Genomic DNA, 15921 nt, shown 5'->3' with positions numbered 1-15921 from the left:
GAATTTGGGCTTTACCATCTCGTTGGGAGAAGGTTACTGACTGTAACGGTGGATATTTTGATGAATAAAGGTGATTATTTGAAAATATTTATTTATTTATAATTTCCCCCAAAAAAACGACAGGACTTTTTGAATGACCTGGTACATAGTGAGTTTTCATTTCTTCTTATTAATTAATAATCCCGCTAGTTATTCATAATTTGTTGAATCCTGAATGCCATTTTTTTACAATTTATCTATCATTGGTGCTTTTCTTACTAAATAAGTTTTTACAATTGAATATTTTGCTTGCTGCAAAGTGGAGGTAGCTCCTGATTTTCGGTAAATCGTTTTTTTATCAATTTCCTCAGTTTCTACTTATTAAGATAGTATTTTCTGGTCAAAATATAGCTTCTAAACAATGTAACATAAGTTTGGTTGTTAGTACTGCTTCTTTTTTTGCCACAAAATATATGTTCAATACATTTCTCAGAAAACAATTTATGGGAGAAGAGAAGAAAAATAAAGATGTATTATTAAAATGTTTAATTTATTTTAAACTTTTTGTGAAAAAATAAAGCAAAACCAATTACATATATATTAGTTCAGGCAGTGATTCAAGAGCTAGGGAAGATCTGTGCGTTGAAGCTTTTTCTTTCAAAAACATTTAAGTCCTCCTCCTATCTTGGTGTGGAGCTTATTATTCTTGTAAGTATATTATTACCTCAAATTGAAGTGGCAGGCAATAAGAAGCTAAAAGCAATAATTTTAAAAAGATAAAGAGACAGGCGTGATAATGAGAACTAATGATCGGAGCTACAAATTCTTGTTCAAAACAAAATAATTTTTTTATTGAAACTAAATTTTACTTGTGGGTCCAAACTCTATTACTTATAGCTCCAAAGGATGGAGCTACCTCCTTTTTGCACCAAACCCTTCAATTTATGGATTTTTATTTTGATTTTTATAACTTCTAGGAATCAGGAAAAGAAGAAGATCTCATGGATGAAGCTACTCCCAGGGTGAATAGTAAATCCAAGCCTCAATTAGAACCGATAAAGCAGCCTTGTATCTTAGTTTTTGACTCCCTTGCATGCACAAGTAGATCTCGTGTTTGTGCCACCTTAAGGGAGTACCTTCTAATCGAATGGAAAGTAAGGCATCGAGGAAAGCTGCGAGATTTCTCTAAAGACGTTTTCAAAGGAGCTGTACCGAAGGTTCCTCAGCAAACCAATTATATAGACTGTGGGGTTTACGTGCTCCAGTATGTTGAAGCGTTCTTTAAGGTATTTTTTTTTTTTAATTTCTCTAAATAAGATTTTCAATGTGAACAAATTATTGATTTTTTGTCCAGTGATTATCTCCAAATCCTTGTGTATTAGATTCAAATTATTAGCATACTTAATTTGACTAACTTTATAAAAATGTTAACCCCTTCTATCCCTAGATTAATTTTAACAGATAAATTTAAATAGAAAAATTCATTATTGATCTTTTACATCATTAACCATCTCGCTCCCCCTCCTCCCCATATCTTATCAGGGTATTCCTTTCTCTCTTAGTTGTAAAATATATTAGTTTTCTTTAGTATCAACTCATTCTAATTATCGTACAGATGGCTTTTAGCTTTCCGAACAAATAGATAAAACAGATTAAAATTTCTTTGTTATTATAATCTGTCTGACAAATAAGTCTTAAGCAGAGTGCCCACTGTGTTTGCACACACCAGACCAGTGTGCCCTGCTCTACTCTGGCCCACTTTTCAAAATCAAATTAGTATATTATAGATAGCCTGTCCTCTACCCTAACCCTCCATTCTGCTTCATTCCACTCCATCTATTGCATACTATTTTCATTTTGAAAAATGTGTTAAAGTGGAACAGGGTGCATAGGTCCAGTCTGAGTGGGCACCATCCATTACCGTTTCATTTTTGTACAGTAGTTTCTGTCTCTCTATTAATTAACTTTTTTATTTTATTCCTATATTAAATCTAAATTCAGTATTAAATTAAATAGATGTAGGTTAAAATAGTATGCAAACCTTTTATTTTAATAAATTTTCTTATCCACTGTGATAGGTTTTTAATCATTAATAAGTATATTGTACTAATTTATTCCGTCCTCTTTCAGAATCCAATAACTGATTACCGAATGCCAATCCGATCAATTAAAGAATGGTTCACAATGGAAGAAGTCAACCGAAAGCGTTATGATATAATGCAACTTCTTTTATCATTAATGAAAGAACAAAATGTCGACATCCCAAGGCTCAATTTGCCTTTCTTAAATTTGACTCCATATTCTCATTATGATGGAGATGAAGAGGAAGTTATGGAAGAAGGAGAGTTTGATGAAGAAGGAGTGGAGGAAGGTGAAGAAGAACCAATATGTGAAGAAGAAGAGGAAGAAGACGAAGAAGAGCATTTTAATATGGAGGAACTTTTCAATAAGAGTAAACGTTTTGATCCTCATGGCAGGTTGGACCAACAACAGATAAGATTAGAAGTGAAGCAGAGAATGGAACAATCCCCAAGAAGTGAGCCACCAACACCTGCTCGCATTGAGACAACCCCTTCTCGCATTGTCGAACCTGGACCTGCAGTGCAACAGCTGAGAGTTGAAAGTGTAAGATCTACGCCAATAACGTCGCGTGTTACTGAGCAAGTAACAATTTGTGAGGCAAGCTCTAAGAGAAAGCTACCTTTGAGTTTGAAAGATATCAGGAGTCCTAGGTTGTTGTCTGGGCAAACATCCATTGAAAAAGTGAAAAAGATGAGAGTTGAATGAGATGGGACATAAAATGTTGAAACATTTTTTTTTTTAATCTGAGCAGAGCCTTTTAAGTCTTAAAAAGATAAAAAAACATGAATTAAAAGGCTCTATTTGTTTATATCAGTAAATATTTATATACTTATATATATTTATCAAGAAGTATCACGTGTAAATATTAAGTTTAGTTAAAATTAAATAAAAAAATACTTCGATTGTTTTGGTTATTGTAGGTGATAGTTACATAAGTGAATTACTTTGTTATTTGTATTTTATTGTCAGTGATATGGTTATGTTATATTGTGCTTCATTGGATTTGGTAGCCATTTGTAGCACTTGTAAATTTATATATACATATATATATATAGCTTCTACATCTGTCATCAAGAGTAGAATTCAGCAGTTATTCTTATAAAGAGAAAACAACCTGATTATAAATAAAAGACTCTTTAGTTTAAAGAAGTTCCTTAACTTGTAGATTATATGTTTTATATGTTTAGTATTTATATGTATTTTTTTTTTTTATTTGATTTTCATTTTATATAATAGATTCCTTTTTCAGCTAAACTTTTAATACTTGTTTATTTTTAAATTAATGTGTACCATATATAATTTAAGGAGAAACTGGAAAATAGTTGTTCATTGATTTTACAATTTTTAGACCATAGAAACAATATAGAAAATATCTAAAATGTGTGTGTTAATTTCCCTATTACGGGTATTAATAATTGCTATTATTTTCATGAGTGTAGAAATGTACTCCTTTCTGGTATTTGGTGTGATATGGGCGTGCTTATTGGATTAAAAGAAATTAAGGCCAATCAATCTGTCTCAAATAAAAAAAAAGCTTTTAAAATTTCATGTATGAATCTGGTTTTTTGTTCATTATTTTTTTATATTAAAGCAGAAAATACTTTATATTTTTAAGAACTACAAGTAGTTGTAGTCACCAATTAATTGATATCTATTTTAGGATCAGATCTTTGCTATGATAATACTTCTATAACCTATGCATTGCCTGGCTGTAATAGTAATGTCTTTGGGTATATTCATGTGAGAGAGAGGGTATTTTTTATTTTGTTTTGAAAAATACATTGAAAGGTTCATCTTTATCTAAAATAAAATGTAATATGGCTGCTATTTCCGTTAAAATGTCACAAAGTCTAACTTTCTGAACTGCTTAATTAAGCTTTCAGAAAGTTCATGGAAGAAATAATTTTGTTTTTTGATTTCACCAAACTAGTGGTGAAAACTCAAAGCTCCTTCTCTTTTCATAATGAAAAAAATTGAAATGGACCAAAACAATTGTGAACTGTAGGGTGTCCTTTACATTTTAGGTTGTGTTAAATTATAATTACGATTACATTTTTGATATTGTATGTAATTAATAAAGTAACTGCATTTTGTCAAGTGCTAAAGAACTAGTATTGCACGCTAAATATTGTAAACTTTAAATATTTCGTGCCTGGAATAATAAAATATTAGTCCAATTTTTTTCTATATAATTCTTATTCATTTTGTTTAACCTAAATTTTTGATATTTTCCTGTCCCTTGTTGGTAATTAAATTATTGTTTAACACTGGATGTTAAATGTTTTTATTAAAAAAAAATTGCCTTTTGTTTGTATTTTTGAATTTTATCCTCTTTTTTATTGATCAGCTCTTTATTTGGTTCAAAATAGCTAAGCAACCTTAATCATAGGCATTTCAGATCTGACCCAACTTACATATCTGTTTTTAATACAATGAACCATACTGTACCAGTATAAAACCAGACATGAAATATAGCAGAGAGAAATTAACAAAGTAATATCTTTCCCTTGACTGCAACTTATCATAGGGTTGGCATGGCCTTACTCTCCTTCATAGCAAAAGTGAAGCCAAATAGGCCTAGACCATGCATACTCTTAGGGCTTAGGTTTAATAGCAGTGTTCACCATTGTAATCTAAGCTGAAATGAAGGCAGTCAGGGATTGAGTCCTTTTCTCTTCTACCATACCCCTAGGGGTCTATCATTCCTGTCTATGGCTTCACGGCTTCACTTTTCCTGCCAGTTTACCACCCCCCCCTCCTCCTCACCATTGTACTCTTTCCTCCAAGGGCCAGAAAGTAGGTTCTTGAAATGCAATTTATTTACTTAATTAATTTTAATGAATAATACTTTATTTGCTGTTACTGTCTTAATCCAAAATGTTTAAAAAGTTCATTCATTTTTTATCAAAAGGAAACATTATTGTTTTTAAGTAAAAAATCTGTTGTTTTTTTTTCAAAGGTGTCTGGATACTTCTAAAAAAAACTATATTACTGAGTATTTTAAATTGATTTTCCCCTACAGCTTACACAACTAAGTTCATAGGGAAAGTATTTTGTTCTTTCATTTTCCTAATGCCAAGATAAAAAAAAACCAATACTAATGTTTAGTTGAACAATGTACTAGAACCAAGGTTCCCATATCATTCCTATTGGTCCTTAACTGTGAATAGAATTCAACCACCGAAAATTCTAAACATAATGATCTTGTTCCTTATATTCTGATATACACACAGAATAAAAAAAAAACAGTTTTATTATTCAATTCCCAATAGTTGACTAAGGACGTTAAAGCAGCGGCTACATTTGGGCTGAGCCTTCCATTGCAATGAGCCGAAGACAGGAATCAAGAGGGCCGTGATGAGAAGAAAGTAGAAGAACCCCTTGAGCCGTAGGTGCGGGTACTGGTACTCGGCTTTGGATACCAACCTCCCGGGAAAGGGGCCACCCAACAGGCTGAAGGAGGACAGGCAGCGGCAGCAGATGAACCTCTGGTGGGACGGAGAATTGCAGGCACAGGTTTCCTCTAGCTTGTACATCCTTTCCTTAACGAACGTCCCTACCAGTTTGGAATCGTCCATTATAACAATGTTTTCTCACCTACATTACAACAAGGAACTGTCTGAATCATTTAGGTTATCTTATTTCAACGACAGGTATACTTATGTTACTAGTGAACACATGTCGCTATGGAGACCATTATATCATATAAAGAGATACCAAATTCAGTACAAATGAGGCGTTAATTCCTAAAACATAATAACTGCCAAAACCAAAAATTTTACTTTAAAATGTCCCTTAATTACATTATTCTACGTTCAGACAGGAGTCACGTAACAAAGTTTTATATCAACTTTATTATATTAAGAAAACATATTTCCTAGAGATTCTATTAATTTATGAAATCAGCCTTTAAAAAACAGGTAATGCCGAAAACTTCAATTTATAAATAACTTCAACTACCACGTTTCACAACCAAACACCTTGTAGCGACACCACGATCTAGTCTATTCTGTATCTAATACAGCCTCCAAAACCGTTACAATCCGGCATGACATACCTAGCTGCTGCTACGTGAACTACTCCAGTCATCCCACAAATTGCGTGTATTGATAAATGTATATTTCTTGTAAATACTTTGATTGTTCAAATTAATAACCATGTTATATGTTGTAATATTCTTAAATATAGTATTAGAATCTTCTGATTCACTAAAAGGAAACGTCTTATGCAAAGCGTCTCTCGATGGCATTTGATAGCCCAAAGATTTCACCTTCAGGGAATTCTCCTCTTCAGGAGTGATATATATAGTGGATCAGTTGGTATACTCCAGTGCCGATTTTGGGCAAGTATATTTGACTTTTATTTCACTCTGCTTCTCTTCTTTCGTAAAAACCTACAGTCCGTAGACGTCGGACTTACATCCCTCTTCGCGACTGCAGGCAGGAACCCCGCAGTTTCTATATACCCTCTCCTATCTTCTCCTTACATTAACGAAAATACATTAAAAAATTGGAAGATTAATAGTTGACAGTTTGTAATACAGTGCATTAATTCAAAGTGAAATCTAGACTCAACCCTTCAAAGTGGAACGAAATGTTAGTTACCAATGAATAGTTTGTTTTTTTACAATTTTGTACCTTTATTGACCGCCACTTCTACTAACTTCCTACAATACATTAAAGAATGTTTGTACTAGTCTGTGCGGTATAGAAAGTTGTTGGTATTGGATATACCAACAAAAATGAAGCAGAATGGTTATAAAAGACCATTTCGATTTTAAGAAAATATTTAGATATTTGAGTTGGATTGAGACATTGTTTATGTGATGATTTACCTTTTTAGTTCAGCTTAGTATGCGGAATACTTCCAATAGAAAAACTTCCGTACCTGACTCAACTGAAAGTTTCATTCCAGTGGGAATGCTATAAATAGAAATAAAAAGGATATAAATAATCCACTTTGTAGAATTATGCCTAGGTCACGGAAAACGTAGAACTTGCCGTGTCCGAGATATTTAGTTTAAGAGTACTAAACAATGGGAAATACGCGCACAGACAAGCGCGTGGATGGAAATTTGGTTGGTCGAAATTTGTGGCTGACCGTTCAGTGTCGGTTTTGGCACAAATCAAAGGCCGATTGAGCAGCATGAAAATGATTTTGTCCTCGGCTTGGGGATGGAGAAGGTTTAGAATTATTAAAGCATATTTGGTATTTTATTATAAAATTTGTGAAAGTATGTTTTCCTTTTCCGGTTTTAGATTGTTTTATTTATTTAAAAAAAAAACCCGAATCTGCATGTTTTAATTGAATGAAATTCTAAAGCCCAGTTTTGGGGGAATCAGCCACATAAGATCTGGTCAACGGTTAGTTCAAAGGCGAGTTAGTTCGCAAATAGATTAGGTCTTTAATAGTATCATATTAATCATATAACGATACAGGTTAATAATATCTTATACAAAGGATGAAGGAAATTCAATTGTTAAAATATTGTATTTACATTATCCCAGCGGCCAAAACTGTCCTAACGTTAGTCGGTATTTTTCAGTGAAATAATTTTTGTAAAATTCGTCATTTATCTAATTCATCCTTTGTCTACAATTTATTTTCCTGTATTTCATCGGTAAGACTCATTTTTATAAAAATACTCGCTTTTGAAATAAGTGGGTGGTGAAACTGCTAGAAATAAAATCTTGTAACTGGTTCTGAGTCAAATTACATACTAACCAGAGTTTAGTTAAAACTAATTTCTATAGAGCCCCAAGGAATAAATGTCAGAATCCAGCCCAAATGCTTCCAAATCTGCCACTCTGGAACCCTTGCCTAAATGTACTGGGCCAGCATGGCCTCACCTTAAGAACTCAAATTGTTACTAATCTATATTTCTATCAAAGTTCTGGTCAGGTTTTTTTCTGTCAAGAGGTGGTAGAGACTATGGGTCTTTTGCAGTGCCAGTTTCTGCCTCTCTTTCCATGACTGGAGAAAATGAGATGTCTGTCTAGGCCAGGTAGAAGATGAAGTTGCAAATTCGTTTGTCTTTGCTGTCTACAGTGAAGTTCTTGGGCAGAGCTGAAAGGACATTGTAATTGTGGCTTCAGTTTTTGGCAGGTTCAATCAACTTGATCTAGAAAGCATTAGGACTTGCTCAATTTTTCATCATTACCTTATATGACTATATTACTGTTAGATATTCCAATAGTATATTATTCACCAAAATACAGCACTTTTTTTACATAAATTTATTTTTAACCTAGGAAAATCTCTTAGATTAAGTTAATCATTAATTAATCAAGTATTGCATAGTTTATATTTGTAAATTTTTTTTAATACTGCTAACAATAAGAAATGATTAGTTATTTCAAATAAACAAGATTGAAGGCACTTTAAAGAAAGTTGGCATATAAGCCCTGTCAGAATGTTTCACTTAGAATAATACCAATTTAATGTTAAAACCATTTAATTGTACGTTTATATGGAGTTTAATAAAAATCATTACAGGAATTTTTGAGAAAATCACAAAGATGGATAGAATTAATGGTATAAAGTGATAATTCCAGTAAGTCCATCTTATAAAAAAGGGTGCTGTGACATGAAAGTCATATACCTATTTTAAAAATGTAGTTTCAGTTTTGTACATCTTTTCTTTTTTGAGATAGGCTACACAAACATACACCATTTAATGAGACTTGGGACCTTGAAATCTGTATTTCCATTGAAAATTCAGATTAAAAATATTTCACAATTTTAGTAATTCTTCTCGCTAAATATTTCATACATATGTATGAGAAAGTAAGATGAGGAATTCACAGTTTTAAAAAGCAGACAGGATTTAATTCATTACTTTTTTTTTTTTTTTGGCCAAGACTCCCATTGGAGTCCTATACTGCCTAACCATGGTTGGGGGTCAAAGTTCTTCATTTTGTGGGACCGCCACTCAATGAAAAAAGTCAACGTCCCAGGCCGGATTCGAACCGGCACCGCCAATAGACATCAGAAATTGGTAAGACTGTGTCTTAACCACTGAGCTATGGGCGGCCCTAATTCATTACTTTAAACTATATTGTAAATATTACAATCTTTGAAAGTTTTAATTAAATTAGAACAGATACTTTGTCAAAAATGCTGAAATTGGAAACTGGAAAAAGTGGATTATACTGGTTCATTCATTTCTCTTTTAAATATAACATTAAAAGTTTATATAATCTAATTTTTGGTGTTTTCTTATTCATATTATTAATGACCTTATATTATCATTTATGAAAAAAAGTCTCAATTAGTAATAATTACTAAAAATACTTACATTCCAAAATCTGAATTATCCCTACTTACAATAATGAAGATGGTCAGGATTGTGGTTAAAAGAGAAACAGAAATAGTTATTAACTATTTCTATATCTTTGAACGCAACTCTGACCATATTCCTTATTATTTGAAATTATACGGTCAATTATTTATATGTATAATATCCCTACTTAGTTGTGTTGGTTAACTGAAAAAAGGCTGATTCAATTATAATAAAGAATCAAAAGAGTAAAAAACGATATCTAATTTCTATCTATAAATTACAATATGGTACAAAGTTGAACAGCGAGCACAATTATCTTTATATAAAGTTACTCAGCTGTTATCTCTTCTTTCACTGGAGGTTTTAAATGTTCTGGAAAACGTTCCAAACCAACCTGAAACAAGCATATAATTAAATATCTTTAACTATTAATTCTTGAAAATGTACATGGAGCATATGAAATAAAATTAATTTTGTATAAAGATAGTCTGGGCAGCAGTAACTATTTATTTGCAACCCATTTATTGGTTACAAATAAATAGATTATATACTATATTTTACCTTTATTGATCACCACCCAGACTATCTTCTTACAATCTCCTACATGAGGTCAACTATTAATCATCTAATATAAAATTAATTTTGTAGTTGATTCGAACTTTTTTGTTTATAAGGGCAATAGCAGACAATAATTTATCATGTTAAACATCTTAAAGTTGAAATGGCAAGAGGATCACATATGGTAAATGTTATCAAAGGAAGAATGAAATCAAAACTGTTTACTACTACTACTACATTACTTAAAGAACATTACATATCAGGATTGCAGAAAATTGTTATAAAATAAAGGCTAAGAAAAAAGGAAAATGATATACTAAATAGGACACCCACCTTTCTAAATGGAGGAAAGCACAAGAATGAACTAAAGGCAGATTTATTTCTTACCTTGGTAACTTTCATTGATACACCTTCTGGAAGGTTACGTTGAATATATTCCAAATATGTATCAGCAGTAGATCCAGTCAATTTATGTAGCTGAGCAAATGTAAAGTAAGTACGAGTCTCATATTGTACCCGGTACTTTTTTTTTACATGAATAGATCTCAGAACAGTTAATCTCTCATGTACTGCTTTCTTAGGCGTCCAACTAAAATGATTTTACCATCTTGACATAAATAAAAGTATCTTCATGTAACTTTAAATATTATAACATTAAAATTATATTTATTTCATAATAAATTATTGATAATATTTGTAGGTAGAAGTATAAAAAAAACAAAGTGGTAACTGGTAAAACCAAAACTAGGAACCGTTAAATCAATTGGGATTCTAGACTGAAATTCGAGCAATGCAAGGTGTTTTTTAATCTCTTGAGTTAGAAGGAGGATGTAATAGAACAAAGCTAAAAGAATAACAAAAGTTTCTAATAATCCAAATAACAGTTAATGCCCTTTTGGGGATAGTTGAACATATGCCACAACTGTCAGTTTTTGGTTCCTGGAAGGGTTACGAGAAAAACCTCAAAAGTGGAGATTCGGACGAACGATAATTGTGGTTTTGTTTTATTTTTAATGTAAAAAAACAATATCAATAGAAACATTATATATATTACTGAATTGAAGAGTAGATTGACAAAAATTTATTTCTTGTACAGAAAAAAGGAAATTAGTAAGTTAATATAAACAAATTATAAGCAGCTAACACATTGAATCCTTTGTATATAAGCTGGTTTTGTCATGTTTATGAACACAAAAAGCTATCCAATAGATTTACTTGCTATTTAAATTTGTAAATGGTCACAAGTAAAAATTTACACTCACCAATTACCCACTTCAATATCAAGATGTCTTGCAGCAGTGGTAAGAAAATATGAATAACTCTTTAAAACCGCTGGATCATGTCCTCTCATCTCTAATTCTATCATTTTATAAAGTTTGTCTGGTTCATCCTTAGATGAGTTCTAAACCAAATAAAAGTTAGTGATGGCATAACACTACCTTACTATTTAATTTTTTTTTTTTTATTAATGAGTACTTACCTTAGCTGAAGCAACTAAAGAACTACAATATCGTGGGATAACGCTAAATAAACTACTTCCAGCAACCAACTCCTGAAGGAAATTTCCTGACTACATATTATTATTAAATAACAACAAATTAAAAATAATAACAAATAATAAGTGAGAAAAGTAAATAAATGGATTACTTTTAATAAAATCTGAGACATGCTGTACATAAATAAGAATAATTGATAAGGTAAAATCTCTTGTACACTTCTACAAATTCAAAACATTGTAGCTGACGTTCATAAATGATTAGTTTAATGTGAATTAAACAAGTAATTTTAGCTGTGTTAGAAAGGTGAAACCTTTTTTCTCTACATGGCTGGACTGTGGTCAGACAGCCTCTAGGTGAATTTAGTTTCTTTTAATGACGAGTACAAAATCATTGGTTGATTGTTATATCAATAAATTTTATTGATTTTGTGATGACCTGTTCTATTAATCTACAGTTGATTAATAAATTTTCAGTTGTCATCTTTGTTTTAATCTGAAAGACCTGATGAAGCCCTGCAAAGGTGGGCGAAACGTTAATTAACAATAAATAGTTTTCTTCTACTATTTTGATACTTTTATTGGCCGCCATCCAGACTATCTTTCCACAATACATTTTTTTTTTCATTATATGACCTATATTTGTTGAAACATTTATAAATGCCCAAAGGACAAAAAAATTATAACGAAAATATATGTGTTATAAAAATTATATTTTAATTCTAAATTTTTAGACCTTTGGGCATTAATAAATTTTATAGTTATATTATAACAAAACTTTCACTAGTAACTGATTTTGGAAAAAAAAAAACTTGAAAACTTTGTTACGAAATTGCAATAAAAAGTATAAATCTGTCAAAACTGAGGGAGAAGGTTGTTTTTTAGACGTCAGTTACGGCAAATAAAATCTCTATTTAATTTAACTTTAGTCAATGATGTGACTATGTTCACACAATAACAATTAGTAACAGTTGGGCTTGCACTTAATGTCATAGTGTAGTTAGTGTAGGGATATCGATTTTTAAAGAAGTTTGGTCTTGGGAATAACACATCTATGGAGCGATAAAACGAAAAACATACCTCATTACTGGCTTAATTTTATTAGAAAATATTTATTTAGCTGTAGACAGTCTTAAAGTATTGATCAGCCTATTTTAAACATAAAACATATTACAAAACTAACAAAAACCCGTTCTGCTTCAAAATCCTTTGTAGCGACGCCGCTACCTGCTAGTTTATAGCCTAAGTACTACAGCCACCTAAACACCTATGGCCTGGCATGAGGCAACCTACCAGCTAACTCAGGGACTACTACTGGCGACAAAAAAATGCCATATATTAATATATGTACTATTCATTATAAATACCTTAATTGCAACATATAACAACTATATAAGACATTGTAACATTTATATATGATTTAAAACTGAAAGCTAACGTCTTACACGTAGTACCTCTCGATGGCGTTTAATAGCTCAATGACTAGACTAGACCAAAATTGTAAGTCCTTAGTACGAAAGCCAGGTATCCTAGCTACTAGACCATACCGGAAAAAAAAAATTGTATTCCGCGAAATCGCCCCTCCCCCAAGACCTGGGAGGTGGCAAAGCACAGTCCCCTTGGTCGACGTCCTCGCCGAGGGAAGGACTTCGGGCTCTTTAGCTTGAAGCCATCACACCATCACCACCAGCCGGAATGTCCCTCACATTCTTTGTAAGCCCCCGGCTATAGAGCCACAAAATGTATAAACCGCCTTCAGCGGACCATGTTTTGCTCATCTTATAATGCCGTAAGGCAAATCAAGAAAAGTTGTATATTGTATTCTATATTATTTATATTGTAATAATTTATAATCCGTATTGTATATACATATTTATCAATAAAAGAGGTTTTGAAAAAAAAAAAAAAAAAAACTTAGTACGAATTCCCGCTTCACGAAATCATCTTCCTTAGGAGATAGAGGATAATACATTGCGTAGTGGAACAGTATAGTCTAGTACTATATTTCAGGAAATGTGTAAAGTCTTTAATTACTTTCCCGGACCTCTCCTCCTTCCTATAACTTACATCCTTTCGTAAGACCCGGCGGCTGGCACCTCCCGGAGTTAATTCTCTTTTGTATCTACAGGAAAAGTACCTGGTAGATCGAAGTTGCCCTCCTGTAAGACCTGGCAGTTGGAACCCTCCAGGCCTGCATCCCTCCTTCGTACCTACAGTACCCTGTAGGGTGAGGTTATTATCCTTAGAGAATTTATGGCTGGGTAGTAAGCCTCATTCTATCTATTCACTTGTCAATGTTGAGGGATCCCAATTGTGAATATTGAAAGCAAATTAAATATTTGTCTCTCCATTGCCATTCTGGTCACTCCCTAGTCCTCCTAAGAATTTCTATTAAGGTCAGGGTGTGACTGCCTAGAGACACAAATAAACCATTTTTCATCTTTATGCTCAACAGAAGCTTTAAAAAAACAAAACAAAGGTTAGCATGTACGTAAAGAGGTTCTGTAACACACAAGATTTTAGTCTCATCGGTATTGATTTTGTTGGGTAATAGGGATATATGAAATGAATGAATGAAAAAATATTTTATTCTGGGACATATGTATCCTAAGAATAAGTACATGGTTCATACATTATGACTTTTGTCTGGCAAGCATTTAACAGTTTCCAGTAAGTAAAATGAAATTACAATGGGATCCTAGCTTAAATACTGTTTATAATGTTAATCAATGTATGCCTATTTATTTGTTCACAATAATGCAGAGGCTTGGTTATACAATAAGTGAAGGAATAAGTGTTGTTTAAAGGAAAGAATGGATGAGGATTGGCGAATGGAGATGGGAAGAGAAATCCAGAAGGAGGTTGTACGTATAACGAAGGATTTGCTGAAGAAGGCATATAGGAGGTCATATATAAATCAATCGGTTGGGATCTGGTATTTAATGAATGGATGGATGAACGAAGAGATACATATGAGAAGAAGTCCGCATATGAGAAAATCAGGCATATAGCAAGGTTTTTTAATTTTAAGAACTTGGAATAAGAAACTCCAAGGAGGTATTGCCTTCAGGAGGTTGGATAGAGCCACTTCAACTCGGTATACCAGCGGGAGACTTGGGAGCGCCTTGGAAAACCAAAGATAAATCTTACAAAGCAATTCATGAGGCTCTTCAATCTCAACTCCAGACCTGCAGATACCATAGACCAAGGAACCATAGTCGAAGTAGGGGAAGATGAGATAGGATAGGCAGCGGTTTCTTTCCTTTCTGGAACGACATCACTATAGTGTCTGTTTTTGCAGAGTTCACCCTGAGGCACTCCACAGGTAGTGGAGACAGGAGTCGAAAAGCTCCCGCCGACCTCTACCACGAAGGACCTCCCGCTGAGGTAGTTTTCAATCAGTAGGCATAGGGTGGCGGGAAAACTTGAATTCCTCCAGTCGGCAGATTATTTATTTCCACCTTCCCCTGCCTTACAAGCAATACAGGTGTGCAGCAGCAGTTCGATGCTACATATCCATCATCAAACTACTGCTAATAAATCAATTTACAATTAATAATTCACTAAGTTTTCTTATAGCTTTCATCACTTTTCAGTCTTCCGTCCGCAGGCATTCCAGAAGCTGGAGTCTTCTTCTTTGACGGATATTGAAGTGCCTTGGTCCAATAATTGTTTTCCACCCGTATACAAATTCTTTGTAATACGGGTAGTTTTCTTCGCTTACTAGCTGAGGGAAGTCGTTCTCTGCCATTTTCCGTCAGTCCGGTTTCCGACTCCGTGGGGAGGGTCGAGGCACCCAACGATTTATTGTGTCTGTCCAAGGTATAAGCAGTCGGCAGATTAAAAGCGGATGGATGGACCGTCGAAATTAATCTTTTTAGATAAATTAAAAATAAGTAATTACTCGTTGGAGCCCACAAGAGGTGGTATGCTTTCGCAGACATCTTACGAGTCTGCCTCAGATCATACCGGCTACATCACCTTCTATCTTCAGCTGTACTTTCACTACGACTTACACTTCAAATCTACAATTACATTGAGACCAGTACTCCTGTATGGTGCTCTTCACCCACCTCAGAGAAGAAACACAGCGCCATCTACAACACGAGCTTATTGCACTACCCACTGTGCCTGAGTTTATCCAACGAAGGTGCATAATGTTTTTCGACTCTCTACAACAACAAACCAAACCATCCCTCACACCAGCGCCCCCTCCGGTGCGTTGGCAACAAACACGCAGCCAATGAAATCCAGAAAAAACGTGCCAGAATACGTATTTTAGTTGTTAATTTGTTTAGTTTTAGTTTAAATACAATTGGGGGGCAAATGGGCAGGGTAACAGGAGGACTAGAGAGGGAGATGGGTCCGGGTGTCTCCCCCACTCTTTGTGGATGAATCAGGCCAGAGTGCCCTACTCACTGTCTGAGGATTCCCAGTTCTCCCTATCCCTGCCAACGCCTTCTGTCACCTCCACGTGGTGCCCCCTGGGGAGTCCGATGGGACTCGCGAACGACAGAGGCGGGTG

At 33.6% G+C, this 15921-nt stretch overlaps 2 protein-coding genes and 1 long non-coding RNA gene across 7 annotated transcripts in view; 2 read left to right on the top strand and 1 right to left on the bottom strand.

The window, feature by feature from the left end:
• Positions 1 to 4234, top strand: part of LOC106681330 (sentrin-specific protease 6) — a 46093-nt gene extending 41859 nt beyond the window's left edge. For 4 of the 5 annotated variants that reach the window (XM_067047602.1, XM_014421586.2, XM_014421588.2 and 1 more), the window contains 2 exons: positions 957 to 1265; positions 2110 to 4233. In XM_067047602.1, coding sequence (XP_066903703.1) covers positions 957 to 1265; positions 2110 to 2766 — 966 coding nt within the window. In that variant the 3' untranslated portion in view covers positions 2767 to 4233. Of the gene's footprint in view, positions 1 to 956; positions 1266 to 2109 lie in introns of all 5 variants that reach the window. The other variant, XM_014421589.2, reaches the window with a different exon arrangement.
• A 1129-nt stretch (positions 4235 to 5363) lies between these two features.
• LOC136795813 (uncharacterized) lies at positions 5364 to 10293 on the top strand. Its single transcript, XR_010843494.1, has 3 exons — positions 5364 to 5981; positions 8557 to 8614; positions 10018 to 10293. It is a non-coding gene; the product is annotated as an uncharacterized lncRNA (long non-coding RNA).
• Positions 9581 to 11722, bottom strand: mRpS10 (mitochondrial ribosomal protein S10). The gene is made up of 5 exons (XM_014421606.3): positions 11549 to 11722; positions 11382 to 11471; positions 11164 to 11303; positions 10289 to 10490; positions 9581 to 9737 (listed from the first exon to the last, which is right to left on the bottom strand). The coding sequence occupies exons 1-5, from the start codon at positions 11576 to 11578 to the stop codon at positions 9672 to 9674; spliced, it is 528 nt and encodes a 175-aa protein (XP_014277092.1). The 5' UTR covers positions 11579 to 11722; the 3' UTR covers positions 9581 to 9671.
• Between the last annotated feature and the right edge of the window lie 4199 nt (positions 11723 to 15921).

This window comes from Halyomorpha halys, unplaced genomic scaffold (genome assembly GCF_000696795.3).
Source record: "Halyomorpha halys isolate HHAL.00 unplaced genomic scaffold, Hhal_1.1 Scaffold327.1, whole genome shotgun sequence".
Taxonomy (NCBI): domain Eukaryota; kingdom Metazoa; phylum Arthropoda; class Insecta; order Hemiptera; family Pentatomidae; genus Halyomorpha; species Halyomorpha halys.
The sequence above is the reverse complement of the archived record's forward strand: the minus strand, read 5'-3'. Positions and strand labels throughout refer to the sequence as shown.

Bases quoted from the DNA above. Each gene is read 5' to 3' on its own strand.
- mRpS10 (XM_014421606.3), bottom strand. From the start codon at position 11,578: ATGTACAGCATGTCTCAGATTTTATTAAAA. The intron at 11,472-11,548 runs GTAATCCATTTA...AATAATATGTAG, and splicing joins TGTCTCAGATTTTATTAAAA to TCAGGAAATTTCCTTCAGGA. The intron at 11,304-11,381 runs GTAAGTACTCAT...TATTTGGTTTAG, and splicing joins CTTTAGTTGCTTCAGCTAAG to AACTCATCTAAGGATGAACC.